Here is a 22,917-nt window from a genome sequence, read left to right on the forward strand (position 1 = left end):
TTTTACAAAAATAAAACCATGATAAAAGTTTAAAATTAAAAAAATAATAATATATACTAATGTTATATCTAAAACAGAAAATAAAATGAAAAAAGAAATTAATTTATGCACATGAATAATCCTATTTGGTACACCTTCATTCATCTCTTTTCACGTGGAAGGTGACTCTGACGAAGGAATCGAGGAATACTGTGGGGCTTCACCACTCACCCACTCTCTGCTCTCTGTTTATGCATTTTTTCTGATAAATCTGCATCATAAGATCACTGTATCTGTTCGTAATATATATATATATATATATATATATATATATATATATATATATATATATATATATATATATATATATATAGAGAGAGAGAGAGAGAGAGAGAGATATCAAATTTAATGGGTTTGTTTTGGTTTACATGTGTTATTAAAAAATAATAAATGTTACAAATAGTTCTTAAGATTTTGAGTATTTTTTTTTTTACATACTAGTGAACTGAGAACTATAAAATTAAAAAAAAAATATATTAAATAAAAACAATTTCTTTATGATTTTCAATCAATTTCATAATGCAAAATTTGTTGAAAACTATTTCAAAACATGTCGATCTGTCTAGCTTATCTTTAGTCAAATGAGACGAGCAACATCCATGTGCCACCGACAAATATGATAATATAAATACAGCAACAACTCTTAAAAACAAATTACATAAGACAAAAATCTGCTTCCTATTAGAAAAAGATTGAATCCAATTAACCATTACATCATACATTTCTTACTCTATTTGCATAAATATACTAATTTTTTAATCTGACAAAAAGAAACTACTTTTTTTTTTTTGTGTATGTTAGTTTTACAATATTACTTTTAGTAAATAAACTAATTGAATTTTATTACTTGTTACTCTTTTGGCTGTGCCTTAAAATTTTGCAATTTAGATTCACACAGATAAAGAAGTAATAATATTTTCATTAACAGTGATTAAGGCGACTAAGTTATTGCACAAAATTAATACAATTAATATAAATTAAATGTCATAGGGATAACTGAAACAGGTAAGCAAAAAGGGGCAGAAGGTGTGAAACAAACATTTCTACGACCGAATGATTGCTAAGAACATTTTGATGTGATCAATAAAATTATTTATAAAAAAAAAATTATAATATAAGTGATTCACATCAACTACTTAAATTTAAAGAAGTATTTTTAAGTGGAATTTATATTAAATAATAACATTATTTTTATGTATTTTTAAATAACTTTCAAAATCACATTTTGTAACATGATTTAGCCTGCTCTACAGTGATTTTTTTTAGAAGAATTCTCGAAAGAAAAAAAAATTAAAATCAATAAATAAAAATGCAAGTTAGGCATGCATTTTAAATTTCACCTACAAGAATGCTTTAGTAGGAAATAGGAAGTTAGGAGAAAAAATTCCAATCAAAGCAAAAATGTTCATTCGACCATTATTTCTACATTTTCATTCGTGTCCATAACATTAGGTGTGCGTTTCATTTTTTCTGGGTTTTCATTTATGGGCTTTCCATCTCGTACCAAACCTCTCCAATCTGGCCCAACTAAATTTTGACACTCCAAAAATTAATAAATCAGTAATATAATCAGCATTCTAGATAAAGTGAAAAACAGACATTTATTTTTGAATATTCAAAACCAAGCATTATAGTTTCATGATGTTGGGCTTGGACCCTTCCCAATGATCGAAAAAGAGGACCAAATTACATAAAAATTAATAAATCAGTAATATAATCAGCATTCAACTATAACTTGGTTTCCCACAAGATAGATGATTTTGATAATATGTAAACGAAAACAAAAGAGTCATGGAAAACAAAATGTTGATTTGTGTCATGGATGATTATGGTGACGAAACAGAAGAGTGAACCATTCGTTACAACAGGAGAAAAACCCTAAGGCCGTCTACTAACTTCAAAAATGTAAATACAAATTGTAATCACTGTATTACAATGATATTACTCACTGCAACACAAGTGTTCTTATTCCGAATTCACACTAAAACTCGATTAAAATTTAGAACGGTGTAGCAGCCAAGCTCAGCCTCAATTCTTATGCCACGGATGCAATGTGGACAATCAAATCAATCACACGGGTACTGCAAAAAATAAAAACATTATCCTCGTTAGAAAGGATTTAGATAAACAAACAAAAAAAAAAACATGTTTCCTCGAACTTGTGTTCAGAGGATTCTCATGGTGTAGAACCATTACCTGTAACCCCATTCGTTGTCGTACCACGAAACAAGCTTTACAAAGTTTTCATTCAAAGAAATTCCGGCCTTGGCGTCAAAAATGCTAGACCTGTAAATGAAATTAACATTCACCGATGCATATAGTAAGTAATTAGATTCAGACAACAAAAACTGATCATCGTAATTTATCATCTTTCCACCAACTAAGATTGTCGGAGAAGTAAGCATTGCTTCAGAACAGAACTTCACCTGCTGTCACCAACAAAATCAGTAGACACAACATCGTCTTCAGTGTAACCCAAAATACCCTTCAATTTGCCCTCTGATTCCTCCCTGGATTTTCAACACAAACAGTTGATGTCAGTAGGAACCAAAAAAAAAAAAACACGATTCAAATCAAATGATAAGTTCTTCAAAACCTTAAAACTTACTTGATAGCAGCCTTGATTTGCTCATAGGTTGCTGCCTTCTCTAGCCTGACAGTGAGGTCAACAACTGAAACATCAACAGTAGGGACTCGGAAAGACATTCCGGTGAGTTTGCCGTTCAGTGCTGGAAGAACTTTTCCTACAGCCTGTTTATCCCAAATTCATCATTCAACAATGAAAAAGCTTAGGAACAATATAATCAGCATCATCCAACAAAAAGAGTAATATGAATCATTCTAGATATAATGAAAATTGATACCTTGGCAGCTCCAGTGCTGCTGGGAATAATATTGAAGGAAGCAGCTCTTCCACCCCTCCAATCCTTGCTTGATGGACCATCAACAGTCTTCTGAGTCGCTGATTCATCACAAAAAGAAGATAGTAATGAACATCATCGTCATCTTACATTGAACAAGAACATGGATTTATTCAAACAGAGGCTATTGTCGGACCTGTGATGGCGTGAACAGTGGTCATGAGACCCTCAACAATTCCGAATCGGTCATTGATGACCTATTCAAGATCAAAACTATGAATTAAAAAACACGCATGCAACTTTAAAATGCAGAGAGAAGCACCAGGAAATATATCATTACAAAGGTATCAAACAAAAAACCTTGGCGAGGGGAGCAAGGCAATTGGTGGTGCAGCTAGCGTTGGAAACAATGTCAAGCTCTGGTTTGTATTCTTTCTCGTTAACACCGACAACAAACATGGGTGCATCTTTGCTTGGGGCAGAAATCACAACCTTCTTGGCACCACCCTGAGAGCAACCAAACCCCAAATCACACTCATTTCTAGTATTCAGGATAAAATAAAAAGATCTAAAAATCAAATAACAACAGAAAAATTGTGTGGATCAGAAATCAGAGTGAACCTTCAAGTGAGCAGCAGCCTTGTCCTTGTCAGTGAATACCCCAGTTGACTCAACAACATAGTCAGCACCAGCCTCTCCCCATGGAATGTCTTCGGGGTTCCTGAGGAGCAAAATCAAATAATCCGATAAAAATTATAAAAATAAAATAAAATAAACCTTGAGTATACTACTAGTAATTACAGTAGGAAATCAATGATTTAATCAAACACAAAAATTAAAAGCTCGAGTTACCTGATACCAAAAACTGTCACGGGCTTCTCACCAAAGAGAAGGGTCTTAGAGTCCTTCACCTTGACATCAAAATGCTTCCATTGGCCATGAACAGTGTCATACTTGAACATATATGTCTGTAATTAAACAACAACACAGATTGTTACCAAAAGCTACTAATCTCATGTACAATATTGTAATATTCTCTCTCGAAAAAGTCAACAGAATAAACAATATAGATTTACCATGTAATCAGTGGTGATGAAAGGATCGTTGATTGCAACGAGTTCAACATCGTTCCTTTGAAGGGCAACCCTGGCCACCAAACGGCCAATCCTTCCGAATCCTACATGCAAATAATTCATATGCTTTAGTTTATACATATATACATGTATACAAATATAGATATAGATACATATAAAACATCCAAGTACAAAACAAAACAAAAAAAAAAAAAATAGCAAAAGTCACACGAAACAAAACCAATTACCGTTGATACCGATCCTAATTTTCTTGTCTGATGCTGTTCAATACAAGGAAGAAAAAAAAAACATCAAAAACAACAGATTATTAAGAGTGTGCAAAGATATATGAAGCTGGGAAAGAAGAAAGAAGAATAGACCAGTGGTTACCCATGAGAGTGTTTGAGTTGGAATGAGATTTGAAAGCAGATAGAAAGTGATTAGAGAGTGGTTTGGTGAAGAAAAAGAAGGTTAGGAAGAGGTATTTAAAGGAGGGTTATGTCTGAAGAAGCAGTGTGTCACGTGATGATCACGTGATGACCGTGACCGTTCTGCTTGGGGAAAAAGAAAAAAGTGGCAGCTTGGAGCCGCTGATTTAGTTGCATTGAAAAATGAAAACCAAGGGTTGCCCCTGGTTCAACCTTGGTTGCCACTACCATCTAGAAATGTCTGATAAGACACTTGGCTGCATCATGTTGGTTTGGACCTTCCTAATAATCATTGCTTTAATCAGAAATTAAACTAACATAATACGAGTATTTTTCGTGTGTCAATTTTTTTATATTAAATTTAACATATATATATATATATATATATATATATATATATATATACTAAATAACTAATTTGATGTCTTCAAAAAAGGAGAAGTTCACATTAGATAACAAATATGTCAACTTTATATGTGGTAGATTTTGAAAATTTAAAATTTAATGGTAAAATTTAAGATATAGCAAATTCAATGGTAAAGTTTACGAAATTGAAAGTTTGATTTCATTAATTATTTGATAATCAATCATCATAAATGTAAAAGGTGAAGAATTTTAAAATTCATATGATAAAGTTTATTAAATCCATAAATTATGTAAAACAAAAAATGGTAAAGTATGTAACTAAGTCTATTTAATCTATATTGAAATTAAAAAATTGTTTAATGTTTTTATTAAATATTTAATGTTTATAGTAATAGTGTCTGTTGTTTAACACTTTATTTTGCTTTTTTTAATGATGTTTGGTAGCTGTTGCCGGAATTATAAACTGGGATTAAAGAATATTCGGGGTTTGAGCTGTTTTTATGCCGAGACTTGTCAAGTTTCGAATGGATTCTTTATATTGATCCTGAACACAGTTAAATAAGGTTTTTCTTTTTAACACCTATGTTTTACAATTCAAACCTTCATTAACATTTTATGAATCATATTCATTTAAAATTACAGTTAATTTTATTTGCTGTCAAAAATACATTCCTATAAGAGGTGTGAAAGTGGTATTTAAATATTTAATATTTATGATGACCAGTAAATTAAGAGAGAAATATTCCATAATAAATATAAGGTAATGGAGAAAATAGGAAAGAGTTTTAAAATGGACGGTGCAATTTCTAGATTGTTCTATGACTTTATGATGCCATGCATAAAGAAAAAACAACATCCTATTTCACAAGAATTCAAGAGATTGACGTTACCATTTTGACTACGTTTAATTTTTAACAGTTTAAAACTGTAGCATTAGATTTTATATTGTAAAGGAATATTTAAAAATTATAGAACAATGTTTTGCAATTCAAACCGTTATTAACATTATGAATAAAGATAACTTATTAAATTGAAATATATTACCATCAGATTGCTTTTATATCACTGTAATTTATTATATATTTTACTAAAACGGTTTATTTAGATTTTATGACAAAAATTACCATTTATTTTTATTTATAAGTATTTTACATGACGCTTTCTTATGCTTACATGTCTTAATTTTTCTTTCAATGGATATTGTGTGAATTAAAAGTAACAACGAGATAAAATAATAACTTTTTTTTCTACCATGGTCTTTATTTTTGTTATTATATTTATAATATGATTTCATATGACAAAAAGTTCACAACTAGATTTTCTATACGAGCAAATTGAATTATTTTAATCAATTTCGAAAACATTTAATGAAATTTAAGCTTATTTTATTGTTTTGAGGAGGTTGATGATGGGATGGGTGAAATAGTGGATTGGACAATAAAAGAAAAACTTTATATTCGGGATTATTTTTAATTAGCTTACAATTTATACACTAATCATATATGGAAATAAAACTTAAAAAAAAAACACTTTATAGAGAGGTAAGGAAGACACGTCTCATACCATGGTGATATATTAAAGCAAAACCTCTTCCAATCTAGTTTCAATGTTGGAAATTTATTTACTTTGAAACTTAATAAAATAAATAAATAAATAAATAAATAACCCTTCCTTTTTTTGTCTAGTATATTATTTCTATACACAAGTCTTCTAGAAATAGAAAATAGTATAAATTAAAACAAAATTAATTAAAAAAAAGTATTTGTTAGCATTATAAAAATGATGACTGAATATTTAATTTTGTTTTAGGTCAATCGCCTAAATAAAAGGGTTTTGATAATCGTTCTATCTAAATTTATCATAAACTATTTATTTCAACGCCTAACTTATGGATCTCAATTTCATAAGTTTCATTATTTTTTAATGTTAAATGAGCAAAATCCAATTTAAAGTTGTTGATGACATAATTGGATAAAAAATATTTCTATATTTTAAATTCTAAACCCTAAATCATCATAGACATATTTTATATACAAAGCTAACAACTATTTAGTCAAATTTAAAATAACTAACTAATCAAAGAGCTTAATTATCATATGTTTCTTCTTTCAATTATCATTCACTTGTTTGGTTGACTAGTTTCCATTAATTCTATTATATTCACCTATTTGATGTCATGGTGTTATGTATGGTGAAGCTTGAGCGTGATGCTTGACATCAGTCTTCATGTTCATGTCCTGTGAATCAATAATCATATGTTTCAATTATGAATGTCATGCTAATTCTTTTATTACTAAGAGGGCATGGAACATGAACTCACAGCTCAAACACTGCCACTAACTTTAATTTGAAACATTGTGCAGAGAACGTAAAACATAGATTAAGGAATTTTGGTCAACAAATTCAATTTTCTAGATCTATCATACAGTAGGAAGCAAAGTCAAACAAGGATCTTCCTTTATAAAAAATTTCCATTTTACATTTCTTAATATTTGACAACTGTGTTGTGACTAAAACTACTATGTGAATTATGCGATGAGTTATTTCTGTATTCATATACCTACAAAGAGTTGGTATTCAAAACATCAAGAAACTTCCAGAAAGTCGAAATCAAAGAAAAATTTGGTTTTGAAATTAGAACAGAATTAATGAAACATGAAAGTCGTCACAGGTGGTTCCAAAATGTTACACTTAAAAAGAAATATGTTTTGTAACTTTTTTTTAAATAATTCATTTACATTCAAAAAATATAAAACAAAATCAATTGTATAACAGTTTGGCGTCGCCCGGACTCGAACCGGAGACCTTCAGTGTGTTAGACTGACGTGATAACCAACTACACCACGACACCATATTTGCTCAGTTTATTAATTTAAAATTAGGTATAAAACTAAATCTAGCAGTTTTTGCCGTTTCCGTAAAAGGATTATTATTACACAATTTTAATCTCAAATATTAAAATGAAAACGTGAGATTAGTTTCTATACAATTTCAGTGTAAAAATATTTATATTATCAATTAATTATAAATTATGATAAGTATGATTTTATAGTAGTTATTGTAAAAATAAAAATTTATTATAATGATAATAATTTGTTCTTGCCTAATAATATAAAATACATCTTATATGATTTGTTGGGGGAGGTTCGACACACACCTAAAACTCCACACATGGTAAAACATTGTCTGTTTTGAGTTAAACTCTCATGATTTTGCTTTTTGCACCACTCCAAAAGGACTCTTACCATTGGAGATATCTATGTGTATATAAACCTTTGACAAGTCCTTCTTTCACTCAATGTGGGACTTTGTTTGCACTTCAACATGTAAAATATTTTATTTGTAATAAATACTGAAGTACAATTTTTTGTTTAGTATATGGTTTTGCTCCCCGTATTTTAAAATAAAAATATCTTATCTCATTTTTAAAAAAAATAATTTTAATCAAATATTTTGTCTAGAAAATACGTAAATTTGATATTTTTCAAAATCCAAATATCTCCATTTTCAAGATGGAAGAATGAAGAAAACCAAATTTAATCCTCTAATAAAATAATTATAAAAAACATTTTGGTCACGCGGCAGTTATCAAAATATTTAAAAATACATGGCCTGATATATTTCACAGCTTGTTCATGGTCATACACAGAGACAAGGTGTTCAATTACGATTCTTCCACCTTGCATGCATATTTAGAATGCTCTAGTTTTTCTGCTTTTAAAAAAGAAAAAAAAAAATGTATTCTTCAAAGAAAGTTTCACTTTGGCCAATGCTAAAATGAAACAAAATTTGAAAAATAGAAAAAAAAAATAATATTCCAAAAAGGAAGGGTCCAAATTGAACCAAGAAAGTAGAAACCCAACCATTCATTCACTTACAATTCAAGAAAAACAAGCAATCGTTGACCAAATTCTTTGAATTTGGTAGCCAAATTTGTAGGGTTTTTGCATGAACCATAAAATGGGCATGATTTTCGCATCACATTCACACATATAAACCAGTTACCACATTCATCATTCCTCATTCAGTTTTGCTCCGCATCCTTCTTGTTAAGTTTCCTTGGAAGCGGAGCCTGTTTCTTGTTTTCTGTTTCTCCTTCGTTCAATTTTCTCTTTTCTGCAGCTTCTCTTCTCAACATGGCCGCCAACAGATGGTTGAAACCTGAGGTACTTTTATGTTTCTTGTATATTCATGAATTGCATCTCATAAAGTTGGTTAAACTGGTGCACTTTTTGAACATTGAATTGGTTCTTGTTACGTGCGAATAGGTATACCCACTCTTCGCTGCAGTTGGTGTAGCTGTCGGGATCTGCGGTATGCAACTTGTGAGGAACATAACCACCAATCCTGAAGTCAGGTATGGTTTCATGTTTTTGTTTGATTATGGTTTCATTTTTCATTGTTCAGATTCAATGTTTGTTCTGTCATAAGTATTTGTTCTGGTGTGTGTTGTTGAATTTGGTTATGGTTTGATGATTTCAGGGTGACCAAGAGCAACAGAGCTGCAGGAGTTCTCGAGAACTTTGAGGAGGGAGAGAAATATTCACAACATGGTCTGAGGAAGTATGTTCGTGGGAGGACCCCTCAGATCATGCCATCCGTCAACAACTTCTTCTCTGAACCATCAAACTAAATCAGATGCCAAATTTTCTGTTTCATTTTCGATATTCCTTTCAGTTATATCAAATTTTGGCTTTTTGGATATTGGGAATCGAGAAGTAGGAGACAACATTAATCAGATCTTTCATTTTTCTTCCAACATGTACTATGATCGTGTAATTTGTTGATGGATGACATTCAATTTAACCTAATTATAATAAAATTATATACTTTACACATTATCAAGTTATCTTCGTCAGTTTTCATTGTGTTTTAATAATGTTTAAGTCTATCATAAACATAAGAACTTGCCGGGTAAACATTGGCCTATAAAAGTAGAGGTTGGGCGTTACTTGTGTTCCATTGTTAGTCGGCTTACTTGTTTGGTACACAGTTAAATGTCCAATGTCAAAAGGTATTGTCAAGTCAATTAAATTTTTATTAATTACTTTTAAAATGATTTTTATCAAAACAGTACACACATATTTATAGGGTTAAATATGTTTTTAGTCCCTAGGCGATTTTGGTTTTAGTCCATTTTCAAACTATGGTACAATTTAGTCCTTCAACTTTAGAAAATTTTGGTTTAACCCATATTTATACATACGATGCATAAAATTTACAGTTTCTTTTCTTATATATATATATATATATATATATATATATATATATATATAAACAATTACGGTATTTTATATTATCAATAAAGAGTTATTATCATTATAATTTATAAATAATCAGTATAAGAATTAGAATAAAGTTATTAAATAAATAGATTTATTTGTGATTGAAATATATACTATAATTGTTAATAAATTAATCAATACGTATAATAAATTATTGTTAATATTTATACATATTTTAATTATAATGATTTAAGCTTCTGAATATAAAATAAATAAATAAATTGTAGAAAAGCAAATATTAGGCAGTAGCCTAAGAGTATTTACAAAAAAAAAAAAACTAAATTTATAGAAATACTCTTTTTTATATATATAACACTCACACGTAGACTTGCACTTAAAATTAATGGGATCGGGAATCTGAAAAGGCGATTCCTTTCCCATGACCGTTAAATTGGAAATTTTTAAACAATATTGACGTTGCATATTGGACCAACGAAGGCCCAATAACAAGCCACTCCCAAAAAAAAAACACAAAAACTAGCCGTTATGGATCTTCCCCGTCAAGCTTCTTTTCCACTTCCAATCCCTTATTTATTGCCATCCATTTCCCCTTCCCAAACCAGTCACTACGCTCACCAGATAAAATCGTTCTCATTTTTCTTCTCCTCGCAATCATTCCCAATCGTTCTCATCAAATCCATTCAACCTTTAACGTTTTTTTCTTTGTTGGAAATTAGACACCGAACAAAGGGAATGGCTGCAAGAACAGTTGCCAAAGACATAATCACTCTTCGTGGTTCCGCAGCAATCGTTAGCGAGTTCTTCGGTATTCCCTACTCGCTGATTTTTTGTTTTTGAGCATATTTAGTGTATTTTGCAATCGATAAATTCATGTCTGAATTTTTTGTTGGTTATTTTTCAAATCAGGATATGCTGCCAACAGGTTTGATCCTCGTGTCCCGCAATATTTTAACCTTTGTTTTTCACATTTCAATTCATGCGTGTGGCTTGAAGTTTTGCGATGTTTTTAACATGGGAATTTGGTCAGCATTCTTTACAATCGCGGAGTTTATCCGGAAGAAAGTTTTGTGAAGGTGAAGAAATATGGGCTCCCCATGTTGCTCACTGAAGACGAGGGTGTCAAATCCTTTATAGCCAATCTAACTGCTCAGATCTCTGGTAACTACTGATTTGTTCCTTTCATTGCGGTTCTCTCCTCTGTGAAGAAACCGAAACAATTCCATTATTAACTGGGGATTGTTGTTTTTGGATTTAATTGATCATAGTATCAGGTGTAGCTTGGATTTTTGAGTCAATGCTGGGATTTACTTATTTTCTTATTGCTTTAGTAGCAGTTCATTTGTGGTATTCTTGTTGACCATTGCTTTTGAATGTTGAAAAGAATGGCTTGAGGCTGGCAAGTTGCAGAGGGTGGTCCTTGTTATAATGAGCAAGGCCACCAGTGAAGTGCTTGAAAGGTGGAACTTCAGCATTGAGACCGACGGTGAAGTTGTTGAAAAGGGGTGCGTAATCTCATAACTAAAGTCTTGTTCAGTAAATAAACTTCATATTGCTCAAAACACTCCTGAGCAAACTGGGTTAATTAACTCATTTGATCTTTACATTGCCTCTTTTTCTTTGAACACTAATGTGCCAAATTTGGCCTTAACTTCTACTCTTCAAGTGTTTACACTGGCCCTTGGTTTATGCTTTTTCCTTGTGTTTAAACTTTCAGTGTCTCTCGAGAGAAGAGTGACAAAGAAATAATGAGAGAGATACAAGCGATTATGAGGCAGATTGCTTCAAGTATCACCTATTTACCTTGCCTGGACGAACCTTGTAAGACACATATGCTTTACGCAATAATCATGTGAATGAGTTGTCACGCCCTGTGCATCTCTTTCTGTTTTTCATCTTCTTATTCATTCAAAGTTTCTTTTATCTCTCCTAGCTGGGCATGACTATCTTCTTTCAGGTGTTTTTGATGTGTTAGCGTACACTGACACAGATGTGGCAGTTCCTTTCACTTGGATTGAAAGTGATCCAAAACTTATTGCAAATCCACAAATGGTGAAATTGCATTCCTTCGACACTAAGGTGAATTTGGATCCACAGTTTGGTTAATTTATTGGACTCACATTTAATTTGGTTATTACTAATATTTTCGTTTTGGCTGTGCGCAGATTCACAAGGTTGACACACTCGTATCATACAAGAATGACGAATGGGATGAACAGTAGAGGAGTCCCTATCTCTTAGCTTCAGCTTTTGTTCGTTCTCAACTTGCAGTGAATTTTCTATTCACAACGTTATATGTGTGTACTGCTGTGTGTCAACTTGTACGTAGTTTTAATCCTTCCTTCTGTATGTTTGGCTTGTTGTGGCGGTAAGAATTGCCATCTCAAGAATTCTTCCTGTTTTTTAGAAGGCTGGATTCATCAATCATTTCAGTTTTATAAGATAGTAAGTATTATGGTTGTTCGTCATCTAAGTATCCTGTCATAGTAAATGAGGATTGCAGCCATATTGGTTGACTTTATCTAGTGAATCGTTAAAAGTCAAACAGCATTACATATGCAGAAGAAATCCCTAAACCCAAAACGCAGCCAATTATTTGCAATATTCCAATGATAATTTTGGGTCAGGGCAAACAGGAGGAGAAAGAGAATATAAACTGTTATAGTATGTTAGTTATTAGTTTGGGTCAGGGCAAACAGGGCAAACTGTCTTATCCTGTGGAGGAGGGAATTATTCCCTATTTGGAGGCTTGTACGTTTGTGAATATTATACTGAAGAAATATACGATTCTTTTCTTCTCTCTGGTTTTACTGGTGTAGGCGAGGAGCTAAAGGCGGATAATATGGGTATTCGCCAAGATCTGAAGACGAAAGTGGTCGAGTACTAGCGAGGAGGACCTTGGAACTAAACTCGGATGCATGCTGTGCTGAAATATTAAATAAATTTAACAAAATTTAGATTAAGTTTACAACTAAATTAAGTCAAAAGTTTGAGATCAATTTTAATTTTTATTAAAAATTAAGAGAAAAAACATATTTAATCTTTTAATAAAATTTAGTTTTTCTAAAAGATATAATGAATTTTAGTATAATTTAATATTATTATTTTATTTTAATAATTATTTATATATATATATATATATATATATAGATAACTAACTCGGAGGGCATGTATTTTTATTTCTTTATTTTTTAATTTTTTATGTTGTCAAAAAAATAAAAAAATAAAAAAGTGAGCAGCAAATAAAAGTTTTAAAAATCAATCTAAAATACAGTTCCTAATTTAAAACAGTTTGATTTTTTTTTAAACTGACTAAAAGAACAGTGTGCAATTCAGATTGATTTTATGAAGAAAGTTTTTATAAAATAAAAAATAGTATATAGATTATGATAGTTTACTACTAAATAAGTTAATTATGCTCGACCTAGCCAACAATACACAGTTGAGGGGGTATTTTTTTGCCGGGTTACAGGGAGACACACGTAAAAGTCAGGATGCACCGTCCAAAAAATCTGCTGGACGTGATGGAAGTGGAAGCAAATGCGGGATGGAGCCGATACTAAGGGGAATGGGCACGGTGGCTGAGCCCATTAGGGGGAGTAAACAAACCGGATTCTTCTGGAACGCCTAACGTGAACAATAAGGAGGTGGTAGGAGAGACGAAGATTTCCAAGGCGGGACTAATTTTTCTAAGGAGACAAGGAGACGAGGAGTGAGGAACTTGCCTTAAGCGGAATACGTTAAGAGAATAGAAGAATTCAAATACATATTGTGGAGGACTGGGGAGAACGGAGCATCAGTACTCCTTTACATTTTTAAATTCGAAGGATTCAAATAGATATTAGGGTTAATGAAGATCTTGGCTTTATATATATATATATATATATATATATATATATATATATATATATATATATATATATACAAAGTAAATAAAAAAGATCATGTTTTCCAATGTGCTTCATCTTTCCTTCCACTTTCAGTCATTCCCAACAAACCATAAGAACATCATGCACAGTGGTCAAATCTTTTCCAAAGAAAATGTGATTCAATGTTTTACTCACACTCACCAAAGCAGGAAAAAAAAGAAGACAAAACATCAAAAGCCTAGATGATAGTTTGTGGGGACACTTTGAAGTACGGATATCCATGTTAACACTGCTGAAAAAAATGCTAATAAATCCACGGTCCTTCCAACAATAATTCTTGCTCACAAGATGTGGTTAGCCACAGAATAAACTAAGTCCACAAAGATTTACAGCAACAAAAATTCGAAGGACACCTTAGTACTCATGGCAATTTTTTTCATTAACAAGGTATCATTATTCACTAGCATCTTGCTCCGTTCAAATTATCTTAACTATTAAACTATGCAAAAGAGAGACCACGTGTTTCTAAAACAACATGGATGCTTTATTTATATTGAGAAAATGGAATCTATGCAATAAATAGAGAAGATTTGATATCCTCTAATAATAAAGATATGATATAGAAATAAAAAACATTCCTAATATACATATATAATTCAGATATTCTTGCAACAACAGAGAAAGTGTCATAATAATCTTTGACTATAGATTTGTATGTATCCTTATAACAATCCTGTTTTAAGAGTGTACAACCATTGACACCCTAGAATTGATTTGTCAGTTGGAAGAATAATCAACTCCCAAGTATTACTACTATGAAGGGTACATTTCTCATCAGCCATCGCTTCTCACTAGTCTAGGAGAGATAAAGCTTCACCTGAAGACCTAGGAATAGGAACGCAAAATAACAAGCACAAACAAATATAATGTATGGTGGAAAGTTGATGATATAGTGGGGAAGAGGGATACATGTAGAGCGTGTATCTTTTTTAATAGCAATAGGTCAGTCATTTTTAGAAGAGACCGAACTGGGTACACGAGAAAGATAATAAGGCAGAACCTCCACTATATCATTCTCCATCAAAGAGGGTCTCACACTGCAATTTCAATAGACTGTGAAAAACTTTAATATACCTGAAAAGGTGCTGGAGAAGCATCCCGAGTTATGGCAGAGTCATATAGCGGTAATGATGGAAGATTGATAGTGGTGGAAAAGTGACTACATATGTCATCTTTAGAAGGAACAAGTGTATAGTATCTGAGAACAATAATGTCCCATGAAGACAATTTAAACAACTAAAGAGAAAGTTTATCTCGACCACATGAGGTTACGTAAAAAACATGTGGTANTAAAAACACGTGGAGGAAGACTGTATAGAGGGGAATGAGATAGAGTGGTTTATAAGCGATTACATCCTATTAATGAGATAACATACTATAAGGATAAAATCCCTCCAAACACGGTGAGGAAAATGATTATGAAGAAATGTTCAAGTAGTTTCTATAAGANNTTTGTTTTTGGNCCCNCTGCTCTATTTTGTTGAGAGGTATGAGAATAAAAAATTTGATAAAGAATACCATTTGATGTCATGAACTATTGGAATTGGTGAGACAAATTCTCACCCTACGAAAAACATGTACTACCAAAGTGTGTTTTTGATTTCATTAAAACGGTTTTGAAATAACACTTTTGATTGATTCTGCATTAACTAAATAAGTACATCAAGTATAATCATTATTAAAGATAACAGAATATTTAAAACTGGAAGGATTCCAAATATCAAAGTGAACTAAAGAAAAAGGAGATGAAACATTTTTATTAAGATTATCAAGAAAAGACTATAAATGTGTTTTTCAAACTGACATGATTCACAATTCAAACTAGACAAAATTTCCTCTAATAATAAAGATATGGTATGCTAATAAATAAAAATGTTCTTAATAATACATAAATAATCTATATATTCTTGGTTATATAAGAATGCTCCTTGTTTCTACAATTATAACGCTAACCATACATATGATGCCACAATTCTATACAATTGCACACTGGGTATAGCAAAAATACATATGGACTTGTATTTTTATTTCATAGGTAAAACATGAATTTGTCAATACCTTGCTGTATAAACTATACAGGCTTTTTAACCGGCTGGATAAGGTGATTTCCATTCCCAGAACATAACTGCAAATACAGACATCCTTTAAGGACTATAAAATCGTTTATACCATGAAACAGTAGACAGTAGTCACAAATAGACAGTGCTTCATAAAACACAAAAATATGGTTCACCATTCTTTTGCCATGTACGATATAATCATTTCTCGCTCAAGTGCTTCCTCACAAATTACCAATGATGCCAAAGCTAACCCAGCATCTTGTACAACCTTTGGTTTTGTGCATGTCCCAAGATTACTCCCAATACTATTGAGATAGTTAGCCCTTTTTCTCCTATCCAACAATATATCAAATGGTACTACAGCTTCCAAAAGATCCTGAAAAGTAAAATTAAAAACAAAGCAATGCAATTACAATAAAAATAAAACGATGCAATTCACTTCATATAGCTTTTATGTTCAGGAATTTTATGTAACTATAGTATACTTTGAATAAAATATATTCGATAATAAGGACCAAAAGAAAGCTTTACAGGCTTCTTCTAACTTGAAATATACTTTTTCTATTGAGCTACATACGGGGTGTTAAGCAACTGAAGGTAACAATACTTCATAGTTCACATGCTTTTCAGCCTCACTTCCTCTCCTCAATCATTTTTCTCTATAATAATAGTAGAAAACAATTGGAGCTTGTAAAATAACAGAAATATATATAAGCAAACAGTATAATCATTGAATTATTTTTACTCCTTCATATTTCACGGTCAAAGACAAAACTACCATTTTTGTGTATATCGTTACAATGGCAATAAGCACCAGCACAAACAGAAAGCAACCACAAAGGAAAGCATAAACCAAAATTTAGTCAAATCTCATGATCATACATACAATACAAACAAGTAGAATGAAGTAATCAACCCTTGCACTTAAAAACTATTACCTTCGTACACACATCCCCATTGAATGTCAAGGATCCGTTGTAAAAAGAAGTTGAATTGTTCTCATTCAAATGTATCAAATTGCCTTTTACAGAGAATCTTCTCAGGTTTCCTGCTCTGCTAGTAGGACTCCACATGGAAGCCAGATCAGCTCGCATCTTTTGAAATATTTGAGGCTGGTATCGAGGAACAAATACAAACATAGGCATGCCAATGTCAATAAATTATAATAGGGAACTAGTCTTGATAATGCTGATATTTTGTTGTTTACCTTAAAACTTGATTTTGGGTTCAATTTAATCATATAAAACTGGTTTATAAGGTAAAAGTTGTTCCTCACTCATATGTGTGTGTGTGTCTAAGGTTCTTACAACATTACATTAATATAATTGAGCACTCTCAAAGCAAAGAAACATATTTACTGATAGAATACCTGTAGAACAGCAAAGCATAAATCTTCCAGTTCAGCTTTCAAGGCCCATAGACCCAATCTTGAAGCAAGTGAACACCAAATGATTAAGGTCTCCTCAGCAACAGCTTGAGCTTTTTGCAATGGTAGAGCATGACTGCAAAGAGAGATAGTGTCACACAATAAAAATGACCTATGAAACATAACTTATAATCCTTTTAGCAAAAAAAAGTCAAAAGGCCCCATGTGGCTTAAGTTTGCTGGTTGAAGATAACTACTATCGCAAGGAAGTAAAAACTCACTACTAAAAACCATGAAGAATTGAGAAGGCTACATTACTAAAATAAATTTTTATTTCATCTTCAACTAACAATAGATCTGAAATAAAGGGCCAGAAAAGGGAAAATAAAAAAGACCAACGATAATTAAGTATAAAAGAAAAGAAGTTAAGAAGCCCAGAGTAAGTACATTGTTCTCATGTTGTGAAGGCGATCTGCAAGCTTGATGAGCACAACACGTGGATCATCAACCATTCCCAAAAGCATTACTCGTAAATTACTTGCCTAACAGATTTTGAATGTAACATATCAGAAAAGTATGCTGCTAATTCCACCACCCACTACCACGTTTTACAAATTTCAGAATGCATATAGTTTCAGTATTGTCTTGACCAACTACCAAATGCATATATAATCAATTGTGGTTGTTGCTGCATCTTTGATACTCCAAGAAAATATGATCAAACACAGTCGATGCTGCCGTAGTTGTGGTTGCTTGGTGGTGTCAGAAAAACTGCAGAAACTTGACGTACTCACAGTCCTAACTTTGTTTGAAAAACCTTGGACTGTTGCGAAATGGCAGTACCAGCATCAGAAGAGACGGAAACTCTCCTGGCGGGACGAGTAGACTTCTTCGCATAAGATGAATTCCACTCGCCACCATCTTGAGCATAGTAATCCATTGGATAATCTCCACCAAAATCTTCCCCTCCCTTTGCATCCCCCTCACAGAAAGAACCACTCCTCTTACAACAACCCAGACCATCTTCACAAACCTCATTCTTCTCCCACCACCCAGGTATCACTCCCAGAGCAACCTCTGCTTCAAAAGAAGTAAGCACCGGTTTCACAAATGCCTCACCCCAGTCAATCGACAACCTCGGACACGCAATCTGAATCCAGGCGTCCACAGAATCCTCAAACAGAGCAACCCTCCCAGGACTTAACTCCGACATCAAAACCACAGTATAATCCAATTCTCTCTCCTTCATCTTCTTCTCCAACCTCTCCAAAATCCTCGGATTCCCTTGTCTCCCAAGAGTCCCCAAAACCACACCCCAACTCCGAGCCTCCCTCGCTTTCAAAATCGCATTTTTCCTCGACCGCTTCATACCCACGTGATCGTATTCCTCCAGAAACAACTTCCCCATGTAAGGGTCATACCTGAATGCCCTAATCCCCGGATTCGCAATCATGAACGCCTCCAAATGAAACCTTCCATCCGCCACAAACACCAAAACGCTTTCACCAACGCCACAACCAAGCGAATTCGCCGAGACCCTGGGCGCGGTGCAACCCAGAACCTCACCCGCGGAGAGCGGCTTCGACTGAGGAACCAAAACCCTAAACCCTAACTCCTCTAATTGGGGCTTCGCAGAGCGAATCGCTGAGGCGAATTGAATTGTCCCAGCGACAACGAGTGTTTGGGGACGGGATTCGATGTTCAACCTGACGGTGTCGACGAAGTGGGGGACGTCGATTTTGATGTCGACGAAAACGTAGAGGCAGGGGATTGTAGTGGCGTCGATGGGGACGAGGCAGCTGTGTCCGTAGTGGATGAGGAGGTCGGCACCGAGGGCGGCGGCGGCGAAGTCGTCGACGCAGCAGGCGCCGTAGGTTACGTCGCCGAGAATGTAGCAATGGGTGACGGCGGCAAAGGTGGTGAAGATGTCAGAGAGGGAAAGAGCGTACATAAGGAGGCCCTCGGGAAACTGGAGGGCGACGCGCTTGGCGCCCGAGGAGAGCACGCGCCAAACGGACTTGTGAATCTCGAAGTTGTAGTTGGAGGGGAGGACGGAGATGGCGGCCTTGAGAAGCGGATCGTTGAGGATTGAATCTGGAATTTGATTTTTTACGAAACGCTTTGGCCTTGGCTTTGGGTTTGGGTTTGTAGCATTGTTGGATTGGAGAGGAGATGAAGAATGGGGGAGAAGGAGCATCTCTATTTCTGCTTTCCTTTGCTCTGACTCCATTGCTATCCTTTCTCTGTTATACGCCTTCTTCTTTCTCTCTACTTTCTTTCCTCTAACACCAAATTTTTTAAATATGCAATTATTCTGTTCTTCACGGATTAAATTTAATTACCTCCTTAATTCACTTAATTATTTCAGTATATGACACTATATCTTTTTCAATTAATATTTTTAAAAAAATTGTTTCTTTTTTTATTGCGTCCTTTTATCTTACTATTGCTATTTTATTAACGGTGAATCAAGCATAAGAAATTTAGTTAAAATATGTTTGGCTGAACTGTATTATAAACCTTTAAAAAAATTAATTATTTGTATTTTAATTTAATATAAGTATGGATTAATAAATAAATCAAAAAAATATAAATATTAAATAAATCTAATTTACTTTAGGAATACTAGAGCTGTCAAAACGGGTAACCCGACTCGATCCGGCCCGGTCCATCACGGGTTGGTCACTTAGTGAGCCAACCCAGCCCGGTTCATTTATTGGCGAGCCAAAAAAACTTGAACCCGGCCCAACCCACCACGGGTTGGTGGTAAACGGGTTGGCTCACTAGCCCATTTAATTAGATTTTTTTTAAATAAAAAAATATAAACTTTCTGTAATTTAAATTAAAAATAATAATAATAAGTACAATATAATCTGAATGTCATTGAAAAACAAACACAAAAAACATACAAATAAGTTTCTTATATTCATGATTTTTTGTTCTTGTTGTAACCCTTGACCCTTGTTCTTGTTGTCTCCAAATTCACTAATAAAGATTTTCCTAATATCAGAACAATTCCGACAATCAATAAAAAAATATTAGTAAAAAGAAAGAGAACTCGTACTCAACAACAACAACAAAAAATTAATAGTTTAATCTGTAACATAATTTCTCAAATTGAAAAATATCAAAAAGAGCTTGTTCAAATAATGTATACTCAAATTGTTTAAATAAAATGAACAAAATCTGATACAAGCATGTTAGAACATGAAAAAATCATTCCATGTCTTCAAAACCCCCAGAACAAAAAACAAATTCGCAAACCCCTATTTTTGTCATTATAGAGGGTTTTTGAAAAAAAAAAAAAGAGAAGTGAGAAAAAAAAAATGTGGAGAAAAGAGAAGAAAAAAGGAAGGGTGTTTTACATGCTCTTTGAAGAATTTTAGTGAAGTGAGGGTGAAGCATCGTCAAATGAGAGCAAGTACTGTGAGAGCAGGGATTACTTTTTTGGTATAATGAGTGAAGAAAGTATTTTATTTTTCAGGGTTTCATAAATAAAATGATAAATTGAAAAAATAAAATTAGGTAGGTGGGTTGGTGGGCCAACCCGGCTCACTACGGGTTCAACCCGCATGAGCCGGGTCTAAATGAGCCGGGTTGAAATCTGACCCGCATATAAGTGGGTTGTATTTTTCAAACCCAACTCGACCCGAACCCGTGACGGGCCGGGTTGGCTCGCGGGTTGTGACCCATTTTGACGACTCTAAGGAATACAAATGCTTTTATACTTCTTGGTGAAATAGATGTGTTACTGTAAATAACATTTACTTCCTTCGTTTTCTTTATTTTTGAAAAAAGAAAACACACTCATTTGCAAAGTTCAAAGAAATATTAATTTGTATTTTATTTGTATCTAATTTTTATTTTTTATTAATTTATTTATATGAATTCATTGTAAAAATACTAAAATGAATAAGTGGATAAGTGGATTATAAAAGGGTGAAATCCCTAAAAGGGATTTCACCTTCAAATACACCATTTTAATTTAGGGATTTCATCCTTTTATAATCCACCCATGCACTTGAAATGATGCCACCTGGAAGCGTCAGCGTGCCACATGTTTAAAAACTTCACGGTGTTAACTGCATCTAACAGAAAGGCTTTTATTGATTCAAATTGACAAAATTAGGGACCTAATTGATCACTTCAAAAATTAGAGGACTCAATTGAAACAAACCTCCAAATATAAGCACCTCCAAACCTATTAAACCTAAAATTGATTGAATATCTTGATTTGAAAAAAAAAATCTTAAACGATATTTAAAATATCAAGAGATTTAAAATATTTAAAACCTTAGTAGAGTTTTAACTCCCAGAAAATATGTTACCCAGATTAGGAAAATCCTTCGAAAAGCTGAAGGGAAAAGTTGCGTCATCATTAACGGGGTTTTCCGAAATCGCCGGTATTAGCGAGGGTTTTCGAAAACCGCCGGTATTAACAGGGATTTTAACCCCCGAAAAGTATGTTACTCGGATTAGGAAAACCCTTGAAAAAGTTGAAAGGAAAAGTTGCGTCATCATTAGCGGAGGTTAAAACCGCCGATATTAATGGGAGTTAAAACCGCCGGTATTAGCAGGGGTTTTAACCCCTAGAAAGTATGTTACCCGGATTAGGAAAACTCTTGGAAAAGCTAAAGGGAAAAGTTACGTCACCATTAGCGGGGGTTAAAACCGCCGGTATTAGCGGAGGTTTTAACCTCCGGAAAGTATGTTACCCGGATTAGGAAAACCCTTGAAAAGCTGGAAGGAAAAGCTGCGTCACCATTAGTAGGGGTTAAAACCGGCAGTATTAGCGGGGGTTTTGACCCATGGATTGCATGTTATCCGAATTAAGAAAACCCTTGGAAAAGTTGGAATGGAAAGTTGTGTCACCATTTGCGGGGGTTAAAACCACCGGTATTAACGAGAGTTTTAACCCCCAGAAAGTATGTTACCCGAATTAGGAAAACCCTTGGAAAAACTGAGAGAAAAAGCTGCATTATCATTAGGAGGTTAAAACCGTCGGTATTAGCGGAGGTTTTCCGAAACCACCGGTATTAACGGGAGTTTTCAAAAACCGCCAGTATTAATGGAAATTTTAACCTCCGAAAAATATGTTACCCAGATTAAAAATACCCTTTAAAAAGTTGAAGGAAAAAGCTACGTCATCATTAACGAGGGTTATAGTCGGTATTATATATATATATATATATATATATATATATTTATATATATATAAATTTTGAAGAGTATCAAACATGTAAAATACATTAAAAGTGAAATAGACTATAACATTTTATTGTTTATTTTTTATTTATAAATTCGTATCGGTAAAGTTATCATTTTAGATATTAGTTAATTTACTAGAATGTTTTGAACATTTATATGAATACTTCATATGATATGCATATGTTAATTATTATGAAAATTTAAATTAAAAATAGATCTATTAGATATACATGAAAACATTAAAGTCTGACCATTAACTGAATTAACCGATTTTCACAACACTGGTGCAAAACACTTTCTTCCATCCCTTCATGTGCTAATTACATTTATTTCACATCTTGCGT

General features: G+C 33.1%; 4 protein-coding genes, 1 non-coding gene and 1 pseudogene across 11 annotated transcripts; 2 read left to right on the forward strand and 4 right to left on the reverse strand.

Moving 5' to 3' along the window:
- Positions 1–1,778: 1,778 nt before the first annotated feature.
- LOC106756453 (glyceraldehyde-3-phosphate dehydrogenase GAPC1, cytosolic) lies at positions 1,779–4,490 on the reverse strand. The gene is made up of 12 exons (XM_014638891.2): positions 4,364–4,490; positions 4,222–4,254; positions 3,977–4,077; positions 3,753–3,868; positions 3,522–3,621; positions 3,261–3,407; positions 3,097–3,157; positions 2,904–3,001; positions 2,648–2,790; positions 2,466–2,549; positions 2,236–2,325; positions 1,779–2,120 (listed from the first exon to the last, which is right to left on the reverse strand). The coding sequence occupies exons 1-12, from the start codon at positions 4,365–4,367 to the stop codon at positions 2,075–2,077; spliced, it is 1,023 nt and encodes a 340-aa protein (XP_014494377.1). The 5' UTR covers positions 4,368–4,490; the 3' UTR covers positions 1,779–2,074.
- Positions 4,491–7,544: 3,054 nt separating this feature from the next.
- On the reverse strand, positions 7,545–7,618 carry TRNAV-AAC. Its single transcript has one exon. It is a non-coding gene; the product is annotated as a tRNA-Val (tRNA).
- Positions 7,619–8,607: 989 nt separating this feature from the next.
- Positions 8,608–9,616, forward strand: LOC106755937. The gene is made up of 3 exons (XM_014638171.2): positions 8,608–8,933; positions 9,036–9,124; positions 9,250–9,616. The coding sequence occupies exons 1-3, from the start codon at positions 8,904–8,906 to the stop codon at positions 9,398–9,400; spliced, it is 270 nt and encodes an 89-aa protein (XP_014493657.1). The 5' UTR covers positions 8,608–8,903; the 3' UTR covers positions 9,401–9,616.
- An 806-nt stretch (positions 9,617–10,422) lies between these two features.
- LOC106755568 (mitotic spindle checkpoint protein MAD2) lies at positions 10,423–12,555 on the forward strand. The gene is made up of 7 exons (XM_014637742.2): positions 10,423–10,818; positions 10,920–10,935; positions 11,041–11,171; positions 11,395–11,515; positions 11,728–11,831; positions 11,968–12,089; positions 12,176–12,555. Exons 1-7 carry the CDS (start codon positions 10,539–10,541, stop codon positions 12,230–12,232), a joined length of 831 nt encoding a protein of 276 aa, XP_014493228.2. The 5' UTR covers positions 10,423–10,538; the 3' UTR covers positions 12,233–12,555.
- A 1,963-nt stretch (positions 12,556–14,518) lies between these two features.
- Positions 14,519–17,955, reverse strand: LOC106756551 (putative GTP diphosphokinase RSH1, chloroplastic). 7 transcript variants are annotated; one of them, XR_002667274.1, is made up of 7 exons: positions 17,813–17,955; positions 17,369–17,501; positions 16,938–17,111; positions 16,173–16,375; positions 15,998–16,064; positions 15,014–15,137; positions 14,519–14,764 (listed from the first exon to the last, which is right to left on the reverse strand). XR_002667274.1 is itself a non-coding variant. In XM_022778824.1 (6 exons), the coding sequence occupies exons 1-6, from the start codon at positions 17,887–17,889 to the stop codon at positions 14,753–14,755; spliced, it is 666 nt and encodes a 221-aa protein (XP_022634545.1). In that variant the 5' UTR covers positions 17,890–17,955; the 3' UTR covers positions 14,523–14,752. The 7 variants fall into 7 exon arrangements, 6 of the variants coding, with proteins under 6 accessions (XP_022634545.1, XP_022634541.1, XP_022634542.1 ...); XM_022778824.1 differs by lacking the exon at positions 15,014–15,137 and having other exon boundaries at positions 14,523–14,764; XM_022778820.1 differs by lacking the exon at positions 14,519–14,764 and having other exon boundaries at positions 14,776–15,024.
- A 163-nt stretch (positions 17,956–18,118) lies between these two features.
- On the reverse strand, positions 18,119–19,652 carry LOC111241302 (annotated as a pseudogene).
- Positions 19,653–22,917: the final 3,265 nt, after the last annotated feature.

Source organism: Vigna radiata, chromosome 2 (genome assembly GCF_000741045.1).
Source record: "Vigna radiata var. radiata cultivar VC1973A chromosome 2, Vradiata_ver6, whole genome shotgun sequence".
Lineage (NCBI taxonomy): Eukaryota > Viridiplantae > Streptophyta > Magnoliopsida > Fabales > Fabaceae > Vigna > Vigna radiata.